The 16,806-nt window shown below is 33.9% G+C and overlaps 3 protein-coding genes across 3 annotated transcripts; 1 reads left to right on the forward strand and 2 right to left on the reverse strand.

The window, feature by feature from the left end:
• The first annotated feature begins 484 nt into the window (after nt 1-484).
• Nucleotides 485-1,461, forward strand: LOC125056130. Its single transcript, XM_047659088.1, has one exon. It carries the CDS (start codon nt 682-684, stop codon nt 1,354-1,356), a length of 675 nt encoding a protein of 224 aa, XP_047515044.1. The 5' UTR covers nt 485-681; the 3' UTR covers nt 1,357-1,461.
• LOC125056132 lies at nt 1,291-3,439 on the reverse strand. The gene is made up of 3 exons (XM_047659089.1): nt 3,230-3,439; nt 2,766-2,787; nt 1,291-1,666 (listed from the first exon to the last, which is right to left on the reverse strand). The coding sequence occupies exons 1-3, from the start codon at nt 3,329-3,331 to the stop codon at nt 1,497-1,499; spliced, it is 294 nt and encodes a 97-aa protein (XP_047515045.1). The 5' UTR covers nt 3,332-3,439; the 3' UTR covers nt 1,291-1,496.
• Nucleotides 3,440-5,327: 1,888 nt separating this feature from the next.
• Nucleotides 5,328-7,595, reverse strand: LOC125056172 (zinc finger matrin-type protein 2). Its single transcript, XM_047659144.1, has 3 exons — nt 7,314-7,595; nt 6,827-7,068; nt 5,328-5,608 (listed from the first exon to the last, which is right to left on the reverse strand). The coding sequence occupies exons 1-3, from the start codon at nt 7,426-7,428 to the stop codon at nt 5,369-5,371; spliced, it is 597 nt and encodes a 198-aa protein (XP_047515100.1). The 5' UTR covers nt 7,429-7,595; the 3' UTR covers nt 5,328-5,368.
• Between the last annotated feature and the right edge of the window lie 9,211 nt (nt 7,596-16,806).

The raw sequence follows: 16,806 nt of genomic DNA on the forward strand, positions 1-16,806 counted from the left end.
TAGAAAATGTGTTTGTTGCCAAATGAAATCGAGTTAAGTAAATTTTGGATAAATATAAATGAGAACAGGGCTATTATCTAAGCCACTTCAAGACCAACGGTTTTAGCCATAAATCCTGTCAGTAATGCCTTAAAGTAATAAACGATAATATAACGCTCATATTGGTAATGTAGGCTCGCTATTGTGACTGTCGATAATCCTATAGATCAGTGATTTTTTAAGGACTGAAGTTGCAACAAGTCGGCAAGTAAATTTTTAATCTTGAATCAAAAAAGACTTCTATTTTGACTTCCTTCGGCACTAAGTTAAATTTTATGAAAGTTCACATAATTGATGATTATAGTAATTAACGGCAAATACCGACCGTCATATTTTGTCGAGTCGAAAGTTTTATAATCTACGTTGTATCAACAATGTCATGGTCAAATCTGACTGTCAAATGCATAATTTATATTTCAAAAGTCAAAATAAATTTGTAGGCTGCTGGCTGAGCCTGAATCCCATATTTAGCTTTTTAGTTATTGCTATACCAATAATAAATAAAACGTGTTTCTTTATATTAAAGTGCGATATACTATTTAAAAAATATATAACCATATTAGAAGTCTACCTATATTAATTACAATTTACAATCTAAGTTTCATCACATTTCAAATCGACAAGTTTTTGAAAACAACAACAATGACTGAATCAACAGCTACGCCAATTGAAGGATGGTCAAAGGAGGAGAAATTTAACTTATTGCGCGCTATGAGAGAATTCGGTTCTCAGGACATTGAAAAGATACAAGGTTTTATGTTTAGCAAAAGTTATGAAGAAATATCTGGAGCTATAGAATATTACAGATCCAAAGCTTTTCAAAATCCTAACGTCAAAAAAAAAAGAGAGAAGCGGAAGTTAAATACTTCTACTACACCCTTAGGGCATTGGGCTTCAGCTCTAATGGATAATAAGGGTTATGAAGAATTAAGAACGGACATATCAACTGCTCTTAGGTTGGTGGCTGAGTTTGAAGAAAGGTCTCCAAAAACTTGCACAGAGCAGTATAATTTTGGAGCGGTATACCAAGCATTGGCAAATGCTTTAGATGGGAGAGTATTGTCTGATGACCAAAAAGTAAATACTTTGATAGAGAAATGTTTAATTGATACAGCCATTTTTAGCAAAGCATTTAAAACAACTGGTTTTGTCAAGGATGTGATTAAGGATATGAATTTGACTGAATCTATAGATGATATAGTGGTTCTAAAGGCAAGTGATGACAGTGACCTTGCAAACATAAGACATATAATTAGTCACAAAGCATATAATCCTTTGAATATATCTATAAATGATCTTCAGTGTGGTAAAAAATAATATAAGTACACAATTTCATACATTATTATATAAATTTTTTGGAAACCAATTTTGTTTTAATTGTAAAAACAGGCCATATTGCACAAATACACAATTAAATATCAATCAAGTATTATTATTTAAAGCAATCGAAACATTTATTATGTGTTTAACCATTCAATAAACTTATTAAATATTCTTATTGCTACATTCATAACTCTTTCCCAGAAGCCAGGTTCTTCTTGTGCTTTAACAGGTGGAGGGAATTCTTCACTCAAATCTTCTATTTCCCTTCTATGCCTGATCCAACTTTTATTTTCATCAGCACCACCTACAATTTTGTAAAAGTATTTATTGAACTTTAAGACTGTAATGTAGATCTGTTTAATCTAATTTTTAAGAAGCTGAACCTGAAAACTATATCTTAGAATATCTATCTAGAAACGTGTAGCGGTTTAGTTAACTAGAATATATTTTTTTATCTCCTTGTATACGTCACCGTAAAATTGTAAAAACCGTTAGATTGTAATCTATCGGTTATCGGTTATCGGTATTCGGTAGATAACACTTCAGTGTTATAACTAAGTTAGTGTAGTTAACTACACTAACTTAGTTATCATTCAAACTTCTTTGGTCAATTACAGATTAATTTTACTTCCCAACAATTTCATATAACTACCGAATAATAATACGTTAATTTGTAAGCAGTTCGTTGAGGTTCACAATCTTTCGACAGTTTACAATTTCGCGAGATAGATTACAATCTAACGGTTTTTTACAATTTTACGGTGACATATATAAGACACATAATATAGCAAAGATACTCAGAATTCGCGAAGCCCATGTCGTAAGCTACGGAAATAGTTAACATGATATCTAATTGGATAATAAATGGGTGTTTTGTATGAAAATTGCTTGGAAAACAATTGTTAGTTGTTACTTAAAAAGCTTTTTATCTAGGTTTTATTAATGATGAACTAAGTTGAGAAATTATTAGGTTCTACCTATTACGACATTTTTGTTGGATATTTTTTAATGGAATTCGCTTTAGGTCTGAGGGGACTACACACAGCTCGGCATTGGACTGTTAAGCTTGTTAGTCTGTAATGAACGATTTTCCCACGACTAGGGCAAGGCATCTTATGCGAGACTCGGACCTTTGCTTGGGCTGTGATGAGAGGGACAGGGGCCTTAGTCAAGATGCCTTAACAGTAGTGTATGTAGAAAGTCGAAAACTTAATTTGTATGGAAATGACAGTTCGTGTCGAAAAGTTTTCATACAAAATTAGTTTTTGACGTTCTACATACACTACTGTTAAGGCATCTTGACTAAGGCCCCAGGACCGCCTGCAGGGCCGGATGGAAGCTCACTAGAATGAGCGAATCTATATACCTATTATGATACATAGCTAATAAAAATGATTACTTACTAGAAGATTCATAAGCTGATATCTGAAAACATATAAAATTATAAATAGTATAAATTCTTCATCCTCGGAGCCTGTTTTTTATGAGGACAGTAATATATCATTGAAAATTTTGATTCCATATTTAATTTACAATAAACGTGTAAAACTATATGATATGTCATAACTATTTATTTTTTATGGTCCAGGTTCGACTCCCAGAGACAGAACCGTCGTTACGATAAATAAATTGGTTTGCTAAGAAAGTCGTTTTTTTAAGATTTGTTATTAATGTGTAAACTTATCCTCGACTAGACCACACCTATCAAAAGTGGCAAGTTTATTGCCAATTCTTGATTTAAGAAGTAGTAAATGTACTTGACTTTCAAGGCCAAAGAATCATTTAAATTTTTTTAAATTCATAAGTGTTCATAATGCAGTTAAAATATCTTGGGGATGCTTGTTAAATAAGAAAAAGAAAAACCTACCTGAAACGCTATACACATCGAAAAGCAAAGAACGAGTCCGAAAATAACAGTTCTGTGCAACATTGTGGATGTTATCACCTCGGCTATACGATAGAAGTCCATTTGGCATTGAACTTGCGTTTTATAGGAAGGCGTGGTGGCTAGCGGAAATCATGTTGGTAATTGCAGTTAGCCATTGTGATGACAAGATTATGTCTTCAATGTAAAAAGTTAATTCTGTTCATCCAAACGATATACCGCATATCGTGTATGCCTCCTTTAAATCGAAATATGGCCGGCTTGGGATCCAATTCCGGTAAACACTAGACGATGTACACATCCGGTAACACTAGATGTAGCTATTTGACTTAAAAATAATAATAAATTTCTAACGTAAAAGTTGTGAGATCCCTGTAATACCAAGTCGGTTGGCCTAGTGGCTTCAGCGTGCGACTCATCTCTGAGGTCGTAGGTTCGAGTCCCGACTGCATCAATGGACTTTCTTTCTATGTGCGCATTAACATTCGCTCGAACGGTGAAGGAAAACATCGTGAGGAAACCGGCTGGTCTTAAACCCAAAAAGTCGACGGCATGTGTCAGACTCAGGAGGCTGATCACGTACTTGTCTATTAGATTGCCAAATGATCATTAAACAGATACAGAAATCTGAGGCCCAAACCAATAAGGGTTGTAGCACCACTGATTATTTTTTATTTTACCTACGGGACATTCTGTCTTAAGTTATTACGTAATTACCTAACTCAGTCATCTTATAGAGACCATATCAATATTAACGATCTTTTATGTTTTTAAAAACGGCAGTGACTTGGCTATCGCATGAAAAACACAATGTATCTTACAAATAAAATATAATATATTGTTTAGAACGATTGCCAAACGAAAACCGGACCGAAATTGCAATATATTATAGACTTTGCTAGAAGTGCCTTATAGTTTTGATGATCGGTCAGTTAGTGAGTCATGAGTGACAAAATTATGAAACTTTGACTAGTTAGGTATAATTCTCTGGAATTTGAAATATACCGTGTTTCTATAACGCATGCTTGGTAACTGAATATTCAGACTCTCACTTTTTATACGAAACGTGAGAGTATAAAATGTCCTGAAATGCTTCGAGAAAAGGAGGGTTCCGCCACGCCGTGGCGCTTTTTGCTCAATTTGGCGGGCGCACTGCAGATAAGAAATTACCGTCGAGGAAGAAGTGATGCATGCTTAAAAAGTCCTATATACAATAAAGTATGATGTTTTTGACAGTACATGATAAAAACTATTGTATTTGTGTCTTCTATTTAACGGTGTGTAAATAAATCGATAGGTAATTAAAATGCGGATGCGGGCAGTGAAGGGTTAAAATTCTGTGAAGCTGCATAATGGATATTAAAATAGAGTTTGTGTGACCTTTGTTACACACGACAGCTTCAGCACAATAGCACCTAGCTTAATCATCGTATGTAGCCACTACTATCAAATTAACAATTTATTTACTAAATTACTATTATTGACACATTGGTAATGTGTCCATGTGGTAATGTGTCATATTCCAACCCCCAGTCCAGGAGGAATGTAATTTACTGTATATACTTCATTATATTCCTGGGGGTTTAGTCAAGATGCCTTAACCCTTAATCAAATACTGCGAAATGAAAGAGGGATGTAGTGTATGTAGAAAGTTGAATTTGTATGAAAATGACTCATTTTTATAATCAATATGACGATGTTATTACAGGTGCAAATTATATATAAAAATATTAACTTTATGTTCGATAAATTTGTCGAATCTGAGTGGGAACTGAGACAAAATCATTTACCTACAACATGATTCATGATTATCAGTATTCATGAGTATCAGCCAAAGCCATGCGCCTCCTTAATATTACTTGGGTTACTACATAGAAATCGTAAAGAACGGTAATTTTTCCATTCACGGCTCCACCGTAAATGGAAAAATTTACTTTATTTACCCTATTTTATGTGTACAGACATTTCTAATGCAATAGATCTACACAAAGATACCTTTACCTGCCTGTGATGATGTCCTAAGAGGTCTATTCTTATCATATTCATGTATACAATCAGGTGCCAAAATTAAACCATGCTATGTATGTAAAATAACTTTATTAGTATAAATCTAACTATTAACTACTTTTTTGATGCGCCAAATCCTGAGAATCCCATAATCTGTGCAAGCTCAGATTGGGCGGGACCGTCGTCATTATCGTCATCGTCTTGTACCTTGCGTTTCTTATCACGACGGCGTTCCCGCCTTAACTCTTTCAGCCTTGCTTCCTCCTCTGCTGCTTCTTTTAGCCGAGTGTCCAGTTCATATTCTTTCTTTTTTTCTTCTAATTTACGCTTATTGAGTGCAAACCGCGATTTTACCTGTAAGTAATAAATTTATCTTTGGGAGCGTTCAAGTATTACGTAACGCAATTTTTGAAGATTATTGACCCCCCCCCTGTAACTCGCCGTAAGGTTTTTCAGTACCCAAGTATAGTACTGTTCCCAAGTCTAGTAAAACGTTTCGTGACCACCTAGTGACTCTTTAGTTACTATTATGTGGTGTAAGTAGAAAATAATATTAACAATAACGCGTAATTCAATCCCCGCGCCGCATCGTAACGTTTTACAAAAGGACCCCCCTCCCCCTCCCAAAATTCGTTAAGTAATACTTGAGCGCTCCCTTTATAGTTTTTATACCAAGGCAAGCTATTATAGTAGAGGTTTACATGCACTCTCCCTAGTAGGTAACTATATTAGACACGCAAATCATGCACAGGATCTGTATTTAAGCATTGCTAATATAATTTATTGCTGCAAAATACTAGTAATATTACTAAAGTGAAAAAATGCAATGGAATTATATTACAGTGTAAACTCCATGTAATGTCCTTCGATTTGACGACAAAAACCCTCGTCTTTGGTTGGTTTAGCTTGTCTTCCATACAATGATAACATTCTATATAGCATTACACCCAAGCTCAATAACGACAATTAAATAATACAAAGTAAACTCTGGAGCTGTTTACGTTCTTATGTCGCTATATTGTCCTAGCCCGTAATAAACTCAACTATCTGCATCATATGTACCAAACTTTATAAGAAGAATCCGATCTATTTGTTACAAATTGGGATTGCTGACATGTCAAAAATGCCTCAATATCATAAAATAAGTAAAAAAATACAACATAATTACTAGTGCAGCAAAAGACGTCAGACAAAAATAATAGACTATATGCAATAGCGTTCAAATAAGAATTGCTTTTTATGTAATAACTCTCACTAGTCTGAAATAAACTTTTTCTAATACAGATTTTTCTTCATTACATTTAATGACAACTCTTTGTAACCCTTAGAGTTGTTATATAGAGTTTACACTGTATATTATGTTTTAGCCCTTTAGAGATTAGAACCTGAGAATGATTTACAGACAAAAACTAGAGTTATGAGCTAAGCAATCAATGACAAAGATTTATACCAAAAAACTACTATGGGTGTAGCAAATGATATTTTTGTCATCTAATGTCATGCCTTTGCGATAAATTATAAAAAAAGGTTTATTATTCAAGTTTTTACATTCAAATAGCAAATATTAATCACCTGATCTAGTGAGCTCCGTTCAATCTTCATTGACATTCCAAGATTTCTTTGATGTTTCTTGCCATTGATGTGATCAAGAAAGTTGATTGAGTCCTTAACAACACAATCACAGACATTACAGTAATAACCACCAGATTGTGCAGTTGGTGTATTCTTTGTAATTACTACACTTTTTCCTAGTTTAGAATCTAAGTCTACTTTGTACTCCCGTTGCTTCAAAAGCTCTCTCTTAACAGGTGGCGCTGAAATGGTAAAAAATGTATATTATTTTTTTGGAATACTGATAGATACCTCATAAGCAGAATTATGAATAACAATACTAGTGTCATGATTTTTAAAAAATATTCTACTGACTTATAGCAAACTTAGAGCTAATTATTCGCATAGGTAAGGTTAATAATCACAGATTTAGGATTTGCGGTAAGTGGTGGGTTTTCGGTAGTTGAAGGTAGTTGAAGAGGTTAACAAAATGTATTTGGGTTTATACCTTTTTTCTTTGACTGCTCTTCTTCCTCTAATTCTGCTTGTAACCGTTCGGCAGCGATTTTTTCGAATTCATCTTTGTCCCACTTCCTTCGGTGATCATCTGGCCTCATACTCATCTTGCTATTTTTTATATTTTCCGAAATGTAAATGGATGTTAAGTATAAATATGGACGTACAATATACTTATTGCTTCCGGTTGCACAGTAAATATAAATATTTGGTATTAATTAACTACAACTTTTATGTTGTATTTACATTTTTACATTGACATTTGACATGCAGGATTTCATCATTCATGGCATTTATAATCGCGCCCTGACTTTCTGCTTTCTAATCTGTGATAGAAACCAAAGACTATATTATACAATTAACGCTGTGGTTCGTGTTTATTACGCTACTTTGACATATTATCTATGTTTAGGGAGTTCGCCGTATTAATAAGTTAAGTGTAAATCATTTCTGATACCATAATTTAGAGTAATTACAGTCGAAATAAATACTACAACAATGTAGGGCTTTCAACGTTATCGAATAAATATTTCTTATCATACAATTTCTCTGCTATCAAGTATAGGTGACAAACAATAATATATTATGCATATAGGTAGAGACAACGTAATTGTTTGTCTTACTCCCTTTAATACATATTTTAATTTGCACTAGTATCTTTAAGTAAATAATTATTATGACTTATCTGATTATTATGACTGATCAGTCAGTTGAATTTTTAGGTTCTCAATTAAATATAAAATGTAAAACGTTACATGGTCCAGGAAAACAAATCATCGCCAGTATTGTTGTTGACCGATGGTTGAGACACTAGATAGTCTTTTCCTTTCTAATATTTATTGTAATTTTAATTATTTTAATCTATTCGGCAATCACCGAATTCGATTATTCGTGGTTATAATAAAAAAATGTAGTTTCTAGGACTAACATAAATTCTACGATGAAATGAGATTATTTTTGCAGTCATTATTACCGCCATAATTATCACCGGAAAATAATCGATAGGAGTTTAGGATCGTGCATTATCCTCTCTGAATATAACATAGCTAGAAAAATACTGTAAAAGGGAACTGAAAATGTTTATAACAAACAATACGTTTTACAAATTTGTTGAGAGGGAATGTTTTTAAATTGCGTTACGAACCAATTTGGCATTTACGGACTGTAAAAATTAATGTGCCCAGCCTGCGTATTGGGTCATAAATTCAGATTGAGTCTTTTATCAAAATGTATTAACCTGTCAAATCCGTCCTTGAAAAAAATAAATACGATTAGCTTGTATATTACAAGTAGGTTTAATGTCCGCATCATTATATTTTGGAACACACTAAATAATAAAAGTTACATAAAAATATATTGGTACAGCGTGAATTATTAGTTGAAAATATTTAAATCATGTTTTGGTGAGTTCAAATAAAGAAACGTTAGAACTGATATCAATTAAATAGGTATAAATGTGTTTCGCAAATAAATATTTTTTACACTTAATATTTCTTTTTAGTTTTTTCCTTACTAGGGTTGCCTGGAAAAGATCGCTTGTTAGCGATAAGGCCGCATTGCATACCTAATAACCTAAACCTAAAAATAAATAAATAAATACAGGGAGTAAAAAATGCATGAACAATACATGAGGTTAAAGTTGTTTGGTTGTGATTGATTCAGAAATTTTGCTCAGTCTGACACCCGTTAAAAATGCACCCGTTAGAAACGTAGAATAAGGCGAAAGATAAAATGTTTGAAAACATTTTAATCTTGTTACGCCAAAGAAGTACTTATAACTTTTAACGCGTGTACATAAGTACCCACACGTTTTTTACACTACATGCTGGTTTCAAGATGTTGCATTCACGGCAAGGGCAATGTGGATACTTAAGGCGGAAACATACTACTAAAACGCGACGCGACGTGTCGTGTCGACACCCATTGTCCATCGTGCACATTACCAACACGCGACACCACGACACGCTTGCAAATTCAGAAGTCATTTAGCTGATTTATTCCCCGCGCAATGTGCCAGCAAGTTTTTACCAATTTGAGGTTCAGATTCAAGGAATGTTTGCAGCGCAATGGTGCACACCTGGATGATGTTATTTTTAAGAAATAAATTTCCCAGATGTCTATTTTAATTGAAATAAAAAATTGTATGTGTATTGTATTTAGTTTTTTTATTATATTTTTTTCAAATTCGCAAATCTTTCTTGCCCACCCAGTGTTTTCTAATAAACTGAATTGATTAGCAGGTTATTTGTATTAAACTAATAACATCCTAATTCCCTGTTTTTGGCCTTGTATTGAGGTAATCTTATGTCATATAAAACAGAATATTGTTTCACCAACTCAATTAATTGTTCGTCGTTCATTTCGCCAAATAAATCCAAAAATATCTAAGTATATAAATTGACATTCGTATCAAAAACTCGAAAGCATTGACGCATGACGTCATCATCACAACATCCACAACACGCCGATCCAAATCGATTAGATGTTACCGCGTGTGATCACATGGCGTGTTGTCTATGTGCATCTGACCATATTCTATATATGGGATTGATAAGTACTGACATGCATCGGATGGCGTGGTGTAGCGTGGCGTTTTGGTAGTATGTTTCCGCCTTTAAGGAGAGAGCCAGGCCAGAAGAAGTAGGATAAGTATGAGTTATTTAAAGCTTTGTCTTCACTGACTTCACTTCACTTTTTGCCAAATTTATTATTAAAACAAAGGGTTTTTTTTCGCTTACATTCGAGGCTGCTAGCCATCCCCCGGCGACGCCGACGCAGTCTAGAGATATTTGCGCTTATAGAAAATAAATTGGTTTACAACGCTCGACCACAGGTAAAGAATTACGCTTCACTAAATTATCTATGGTATAAGATATAATACGCCTTATAAGAAATCTGAATTCATAATAAGATTGACAGTGATAAATGAAAAAATCCCATTTATAAAAGTACGTGGCGCGATTAATGCCGCCTTCCGGTAAATCGTAATACATCTCAGCTTAGACGTAATAAACATACTTCAATTTCTTCCTTCATTTCAACCTCAATACATTACAAGACTCGGTGATTTTGTTTCTTTTTATAAGATATTCTTAACCTACATAGTAATAATAAAAAAAATGATAAATAGAAAATTAAAACAAGTTTAAAAAGTTTGGTCCCTGTGGCAGTGTATAATGCTGGCAGCATTTCCTAGCTGTATTGCGATACTTATTCGTTATTCTAAGATTAGTTTGTAGACTGGAAATATACCGAACATTTAATAGATTTTGACACTCTAGCGATAATTTCTTTCTTAATACACAGTAAAAATATATAACTAAGATAAAACTAACTATATAAGTAGAATTCATGACAAATATTTCAGATCTTTAATGATATATTGCTCGATCACATTTAGATACAATGGATGAATAATTGATTTATAATGTAATTTTGCTGAATGGGATGCTAGATTTTTTATATTTATTTTGAAATACTAGCTATATGCTTTAATATCTAGCGGTTTTAACGTTCATTTGTAATCAAATTGTCACGAGTGATAATACCAAAAAATATTTAATTACCACCGAATTTTCACCGAAACAAAAGTTTAATTCAAAAAGTTTCAAGAACAAAATTTTAATAAGTCTAAAATTTACTTATTCTACTATTAAACAGAGCTCTGGTATCTTCTGAATATGTATGAACACGGAACGTCGGAACAAAGCCCTGCTTCTAATAGATATTTTATGTATTATGAACGTCTATATATAATAATAATATTACAATACAATATTATAATTTAAATATTTCAAAGAATATTGTAACTACGTTCGTTATATTGAAAAAAAAAACACTATAGTCGGTGGCTTGTTATCTTTATAACATTGTTTTTCTTCAAGTGCCACTTTATTGGTCGAGAATAAAAGGCAACGAAACACTATTATTTTTTTGTTTTACAAGATTCTCGAACCACATTTTAAGGAGCTCAAACCACACGACCAAATGACGTGATTGTGCATTTCTGTAATTGAATTAAAGATGTTGGCCAATAATAATGTGCGTGCGTGTGTCAAGTGCTAAATGTCATTGCAGTGACAGGTGAAAATGCCGCATCTATACAGATAACATCGTACACTGTTCCAAATTTAAAATCCGAATCGTCTTTGATACAGATAAAAATCGCTTAATATCGAGTGCATATCTTTCCAGCTGGCCGCTTTGCAAATATAAAGTAGAATAAAATGACTCGGAATTTTATTCCCCATCTCGCTGTATTATTTTATGCAACAACCTTTATTTTAAAATATTTTACTAAATGTTTTACGCTTCATTCTAGATTGTATAAAGCATAACTACTTCTGAACGAAGTTACTTTTTCATAACATATTATGCTTCTTTTGCTATGAATTTTTAAACGACTTCAAAAAGGAGGTCTAACATGTGTGTGTGTGATACTGTTGCATAATTTTGTGCGAGAGTGATTGTGCCAAATTTTATAAGTACATACACTTACTATATGTATTTAGTTAAGTTAGTTTTATACGTTTATATATTTCCAACGTCTATCAAAATCCACGTATGTCACGCATAATTGGTGTATAGGTACAATGTTAAAATATTCGGATCCAACGTCAAATGTGTGCTGCTCTATGGGTGTGAATGGAAGGTCACTATCTCGCACCAACTCCAAGCCTTCGTTAACCGCTGTCTTCGCCGTATTCTGGGCATCTCTGAGAGAAGATCTTTATCGAGCAATTTTGGTAGCGCTGCCGAGAAACCCTGATTAGCCAGCAGATCAACGACGCAAATGGAAAAGGATAGGCCATAGAATCCCAATCATATAAGCAGGCGCTTAATTGGAACCCGCAAGGAATGTGGAAACGTGGCCGTCCCAGGCAAACCTGGCGTCGTACAGTTGCAGATGAGGCAAAGAGAGCCGGTAAGACTTGGAGCGAGGGGAAATATGAGGCTCAAGACCGAACGCGATGGAGACTCAATCTGGACTCCCTCTGCCCCATCTAGGGGTATAAAGGCATATAAAAACTAGGTAAACATTTTCCGTTTCAGTTGACACGTATCAAAAGTCGATGTTTTTAATCCATAGATTATCTAATATTTAAAATTCTCGTGTCGCGGTGTTTGTAGTTAAACTCCTCCGACCTTGACCGATTCTCATGAAATTTTGTGTCCATATTGGGTATGTCTAAGAATCGGACAACATCTATTTTTCATCCCCCTAAATGTTAGGGGTAGTCCACCCCTTTTTTTAAATTTTTAGATAAATTTTATTTTTTTATGATACAGCATTAAAAAATACATACAACCCCTAACTTTTCACCCCTCTACGATCAACCCCTATTTTTTATTATAAATGATATACGAGTACATGGGAAAACGACGTTTGCCGGGTCATCTAGTACATCTATAGAAACCTATAATTCTGTAGATTTCCTAAATAAGTTAAAACAATTTTTCACGTTTATTTCTTTTAATGACACCTATTGACAAGACTTTAACATTTGAGCTTTTTTAAATTATGTAGTCCGTACTAATATTATAATGAAACACTTTTAAAAACTACTGGATCGATTGCAAAATACTTTAATATTAAAATGCTAGATTATCCTTGAGTAAAATAAAGTATATTTATTTCCAAAATATTTTACAAAGTAAATCCACCTGTGCGAAGCGCAGACCACTAGTAAATTACACTTTGATTGCACGAAGCAATTAGGTAAGCGAAAAATGGTCAAAGCATAACGCTTAAGCATGCAGCTCCAAGTTTCTTAGTAATTATAGTGTTTACGTGATGCATTTTGTTTGAAATTTAAGGACCAGACGAGACATAAAGACACTTCTACTTTTAACTTATACTTAGGTAATTAACGTCGCCGTAGAATGATAACGTCGTATGTCCAGAGAACCAAACATGACAGGAAACGAAAAAAATGTTTCATTTCGTCAATGTTTGTTAAAATATTATTATGTGCTTTTTCTATAGTTTTGGATGGTTAAAAGAACTTGTTTATTAATAACATAAATGGGTCCTTACTTCATGATTATACCAGTTAAATGACATAAGAGTCTAATAAGAATAAAAAATAAATGGTTTTTTGACATACGAGGTTAAAAAAAAAATTATATAATAACTAAAGTATATTATTATAAGACCCTTTAGGCAAGGTTCCGAAGATACTGGCAGTCCCCCTTTGAATAGCTACACTAATTGTCTGAAGTAGCTGCCAGCTCTTCGGTCTCCTGTTATCTCGACTAACTTTTTAGCTAAATATAAAATATTAATACTCTACTAAACAATACTTGATAAATAATTCAAGAAGATATTGAAGTATTGAATATTGCATTCTGAATTATCGATTCTTAAAAAGCTGAGAAGGCACTCGCGATTTGGCAGTAAAGTACCTATTGGTGGAATCCCTTAACATCAGATGAGCCTCCTGCCCGCTCGCCATCTGCTTTGAAAAAGTGTATATTATAGTGTGTATACTCCGATTTCTTGATCTGCTTGATAGCAAATTTATATGAACGAGTAGATGATACGATTTATATGTCAAGACGTGCTGAGTAAAGGTAAAGGACTGGTTCTCTTCCGTCCGAGCAACCGTTCCTTGTAAAACCAATTAGCTGGCGAATAAGCAGAGTGACGGAGAGTCTCTTGCCAGTTTTTCTCGTCCAAACTACGCCCTTGATTTGAGAATTGGCAGTAAAGTGTACAATAACACAAATATATTTTGACAGTAGTTATGTTGGATGCCGCCGGAGGTCCTAAAAATCAATCTCTATAAACTATATTAAAAATTACAAAGTGGAAGCTCGTTGCGCACGTTTGCAAGTCTAAATTATATCTATATTCTGAGTAACGTATGCTGAATTGTCTCAGGGCCATTACGCCGAGTGTGTATGTGACACATTGGGACTTAGTATTACTAGAGCTACAAATAACACAGTTGACTTGACGTTTGACAGCTGGACTTTGGTGCGCGTGTAACTACAATTTATGTTTTTCAATCCCTTTCATTTCAATCTAATAAATTCAGAAATACTATTTAACAGCCAGAAAGGCGTATATTGCGTTCCCTTGTCGATCTAATTCTTGAAGCTCCTATTCATAAATCTAAATTCTATCATTCTCCTTTACTGTGCAAAGTATCCTGCTTTGGAACTCCTTTACTCTTGATATCAGACGAGCTCAGTCTTTACATTTATTTTTCTGTTTAGGATTCATCTTCTGCCTCGTAATTATATATATAAATTATGAATGATTAACCCTCAGACTTGTTTAGTTTTAGTTGGTATATTTCGAGAATTACGTGTAGTTCTATGTTTATTTTGTTTATTGTTTTTATGCACTTCTCAAAATTCTAAATTCAAAAATCATTTCGCACCTTGATAACGACAACGTCACTACACAAAAAAGGTACTTTTGAGTAATAAGCGATCAAAATTCCAAAATATTCGAAGAATGCAATTTTGGCTTAAATGAAGATTTTTAAGTCCGGTTTTCAGCAGTATTCATAGGAAACAAAGTCAGTTTTAAGATCGGCATACTAATTTGATTTCAACCCCTTTAGAACACGGTATTTTTTGAAAATTTCGTTTAGTGTCACTATCATTCGTATTTTATTTATTTTGTGATATGGCTCCAAATTAGGAATAACGTCACTAAAATTAGATAGTAGGTAAAATTAGAAATGGTTTTAAATAAAAGAATAATTTATGTATTTACTTGTATGTACTTTTTTAGGAATAAAAAAACTTATGTTAAAATCTTGATTAAACACCTTCCGATATATATGTATTTTAACGAAATCTTCACCCTTGTCTTTACAATCTTTCTTGTAGTCATTGTACAAATCTGTAATATTTTTACCACCATCAATGTATTCTCGTGTGGTTTGTTTCGTCAAATAATGGCTCTCAATTCTAGGAATACTATCGATGTGTCGTCGGACGCCAGACAGAAGATCCTCTCTAACTTGATTATGTTTTTCATGTTTACCACGCAGATCCGGTTCAATTATCCCAGAAGAATTCAGTTTTTCGATTACAGTACGTATCGGTCTGTCATTGATCCCCAAAGTCCTTTTAAAGTAAATCTTGCAAACTTTTTGTTTTATGTTGTCAATAGTTAGATAAAATGCATGTTTAGGTTTCCGGTTGCTGTCTATTTTTTTATATTGATATTTGGGTTTTACTTCAGTCATGTGTTTGGCAATAAATTCTCTTTGTAGAGACACAGATCCTAAATTCCAATACCTGTCAAAAACAACTTTTCGCTGATGCTCTGTTAATTTCTCTGAACATTTTAATCGACAACGATCATTGCACGTAGGTCCCATTTCCCTCGCAGGTCTCAAGGTATTTGATCTTAAACATTTGTACTCTACACCCCTATTGCGTAGTTTCTTAGCTAAAGCTGCTTTGTTTACACCTGTCTTTCGTTTACGCGACTTTTTTGACGGTGAAGAAGTACTTGGACATTCAGTTGGAAGCTCACAAGGCATGCCAACGTCTCTTGACGAGTCTACGCCATTATTTATTATTCTCATCGCAAGTGTTTTCAGTGGCAATGGATTATTTATGTTATTGACCACTTGTGATTCTACTACCAACGATTCGTCTTGGTTTTCAGTGGTTTTGTCGTATGGTGGCAACGATAATCCAAACCTGTGAATAACTTGAGTGGCTATAGTTTTTAAAGAGAGTGGGGTTTTTCCGTTATGATTGTGTGTTGAGTTGAGAGTTAATAGGAGGGTTGTAATTTTTAACATTGTCTACAGTGAATTGATTATCTGAGTTATTGCTGAGGAGCTCATTAGTGATGTCTGTATAATCGCGTTCTGATTCAGGTATACTGCAATCTTGGTCATCTGACGAAGACATGTAAATGTCTTTCAGTAGCTGTAAAGTAGATAATGATTGTATTTCAGGTAATGTAATTGTAGGTTCTTGCTTTTTTTCAGGTGTAACTATTTGTTTTTGTTTTTTTGGTGGAGGACCACCCTCTGTTTTTTCACGTGAGATGGATTCTGTGTCAGAAGAAGAACTACTGGAGTCAGAGTCGGAGCTGGCGGAATCAGAATTGGTGCTGGTGGAATCAGAAGTAGAGGTACTAGAACTCGATCCAGAAGACGAACGTGAAGAATTTTTTTTTAGCGTAGTTTTGTATTGAGCTTTGCAACTTTGCTTAACGGGTTTCTTTGCAGTGAATCATGTGACGATGAACTATCGGCGGCAGAAGGTTTGTATTCTTTATCGTCATCAGAAGCAGGAGAAAAATCTTCGCCAGAACAAGAGGAACACGATGATTTTCTGTTTCGAAAACTCTGCGTTTGCTGCACATTTTTAGGTCTCTCAGTTAAATGTGACTGATTTTTTTTTGTCTCAGACGCAACGTTCGGCGAATAATACTTTAATGCAGGTTTGTATACTTTCCTATTATTATCTTTCTCAGCAACACGTAAGTTTTCTTTTTGCGATGG

This window comes from Pieris napi, chromosome 14, assembly GCF_905475465.1.
Source record: "Pieris napi chromosome 14, ilPieNapi1.2, whole genome shotgun sequence".
NCBI lineage: Eukaryota > Metazoa > Arthropoda > Insecta > Lepidoptera > Pieridae > Pieris > Pieris napi.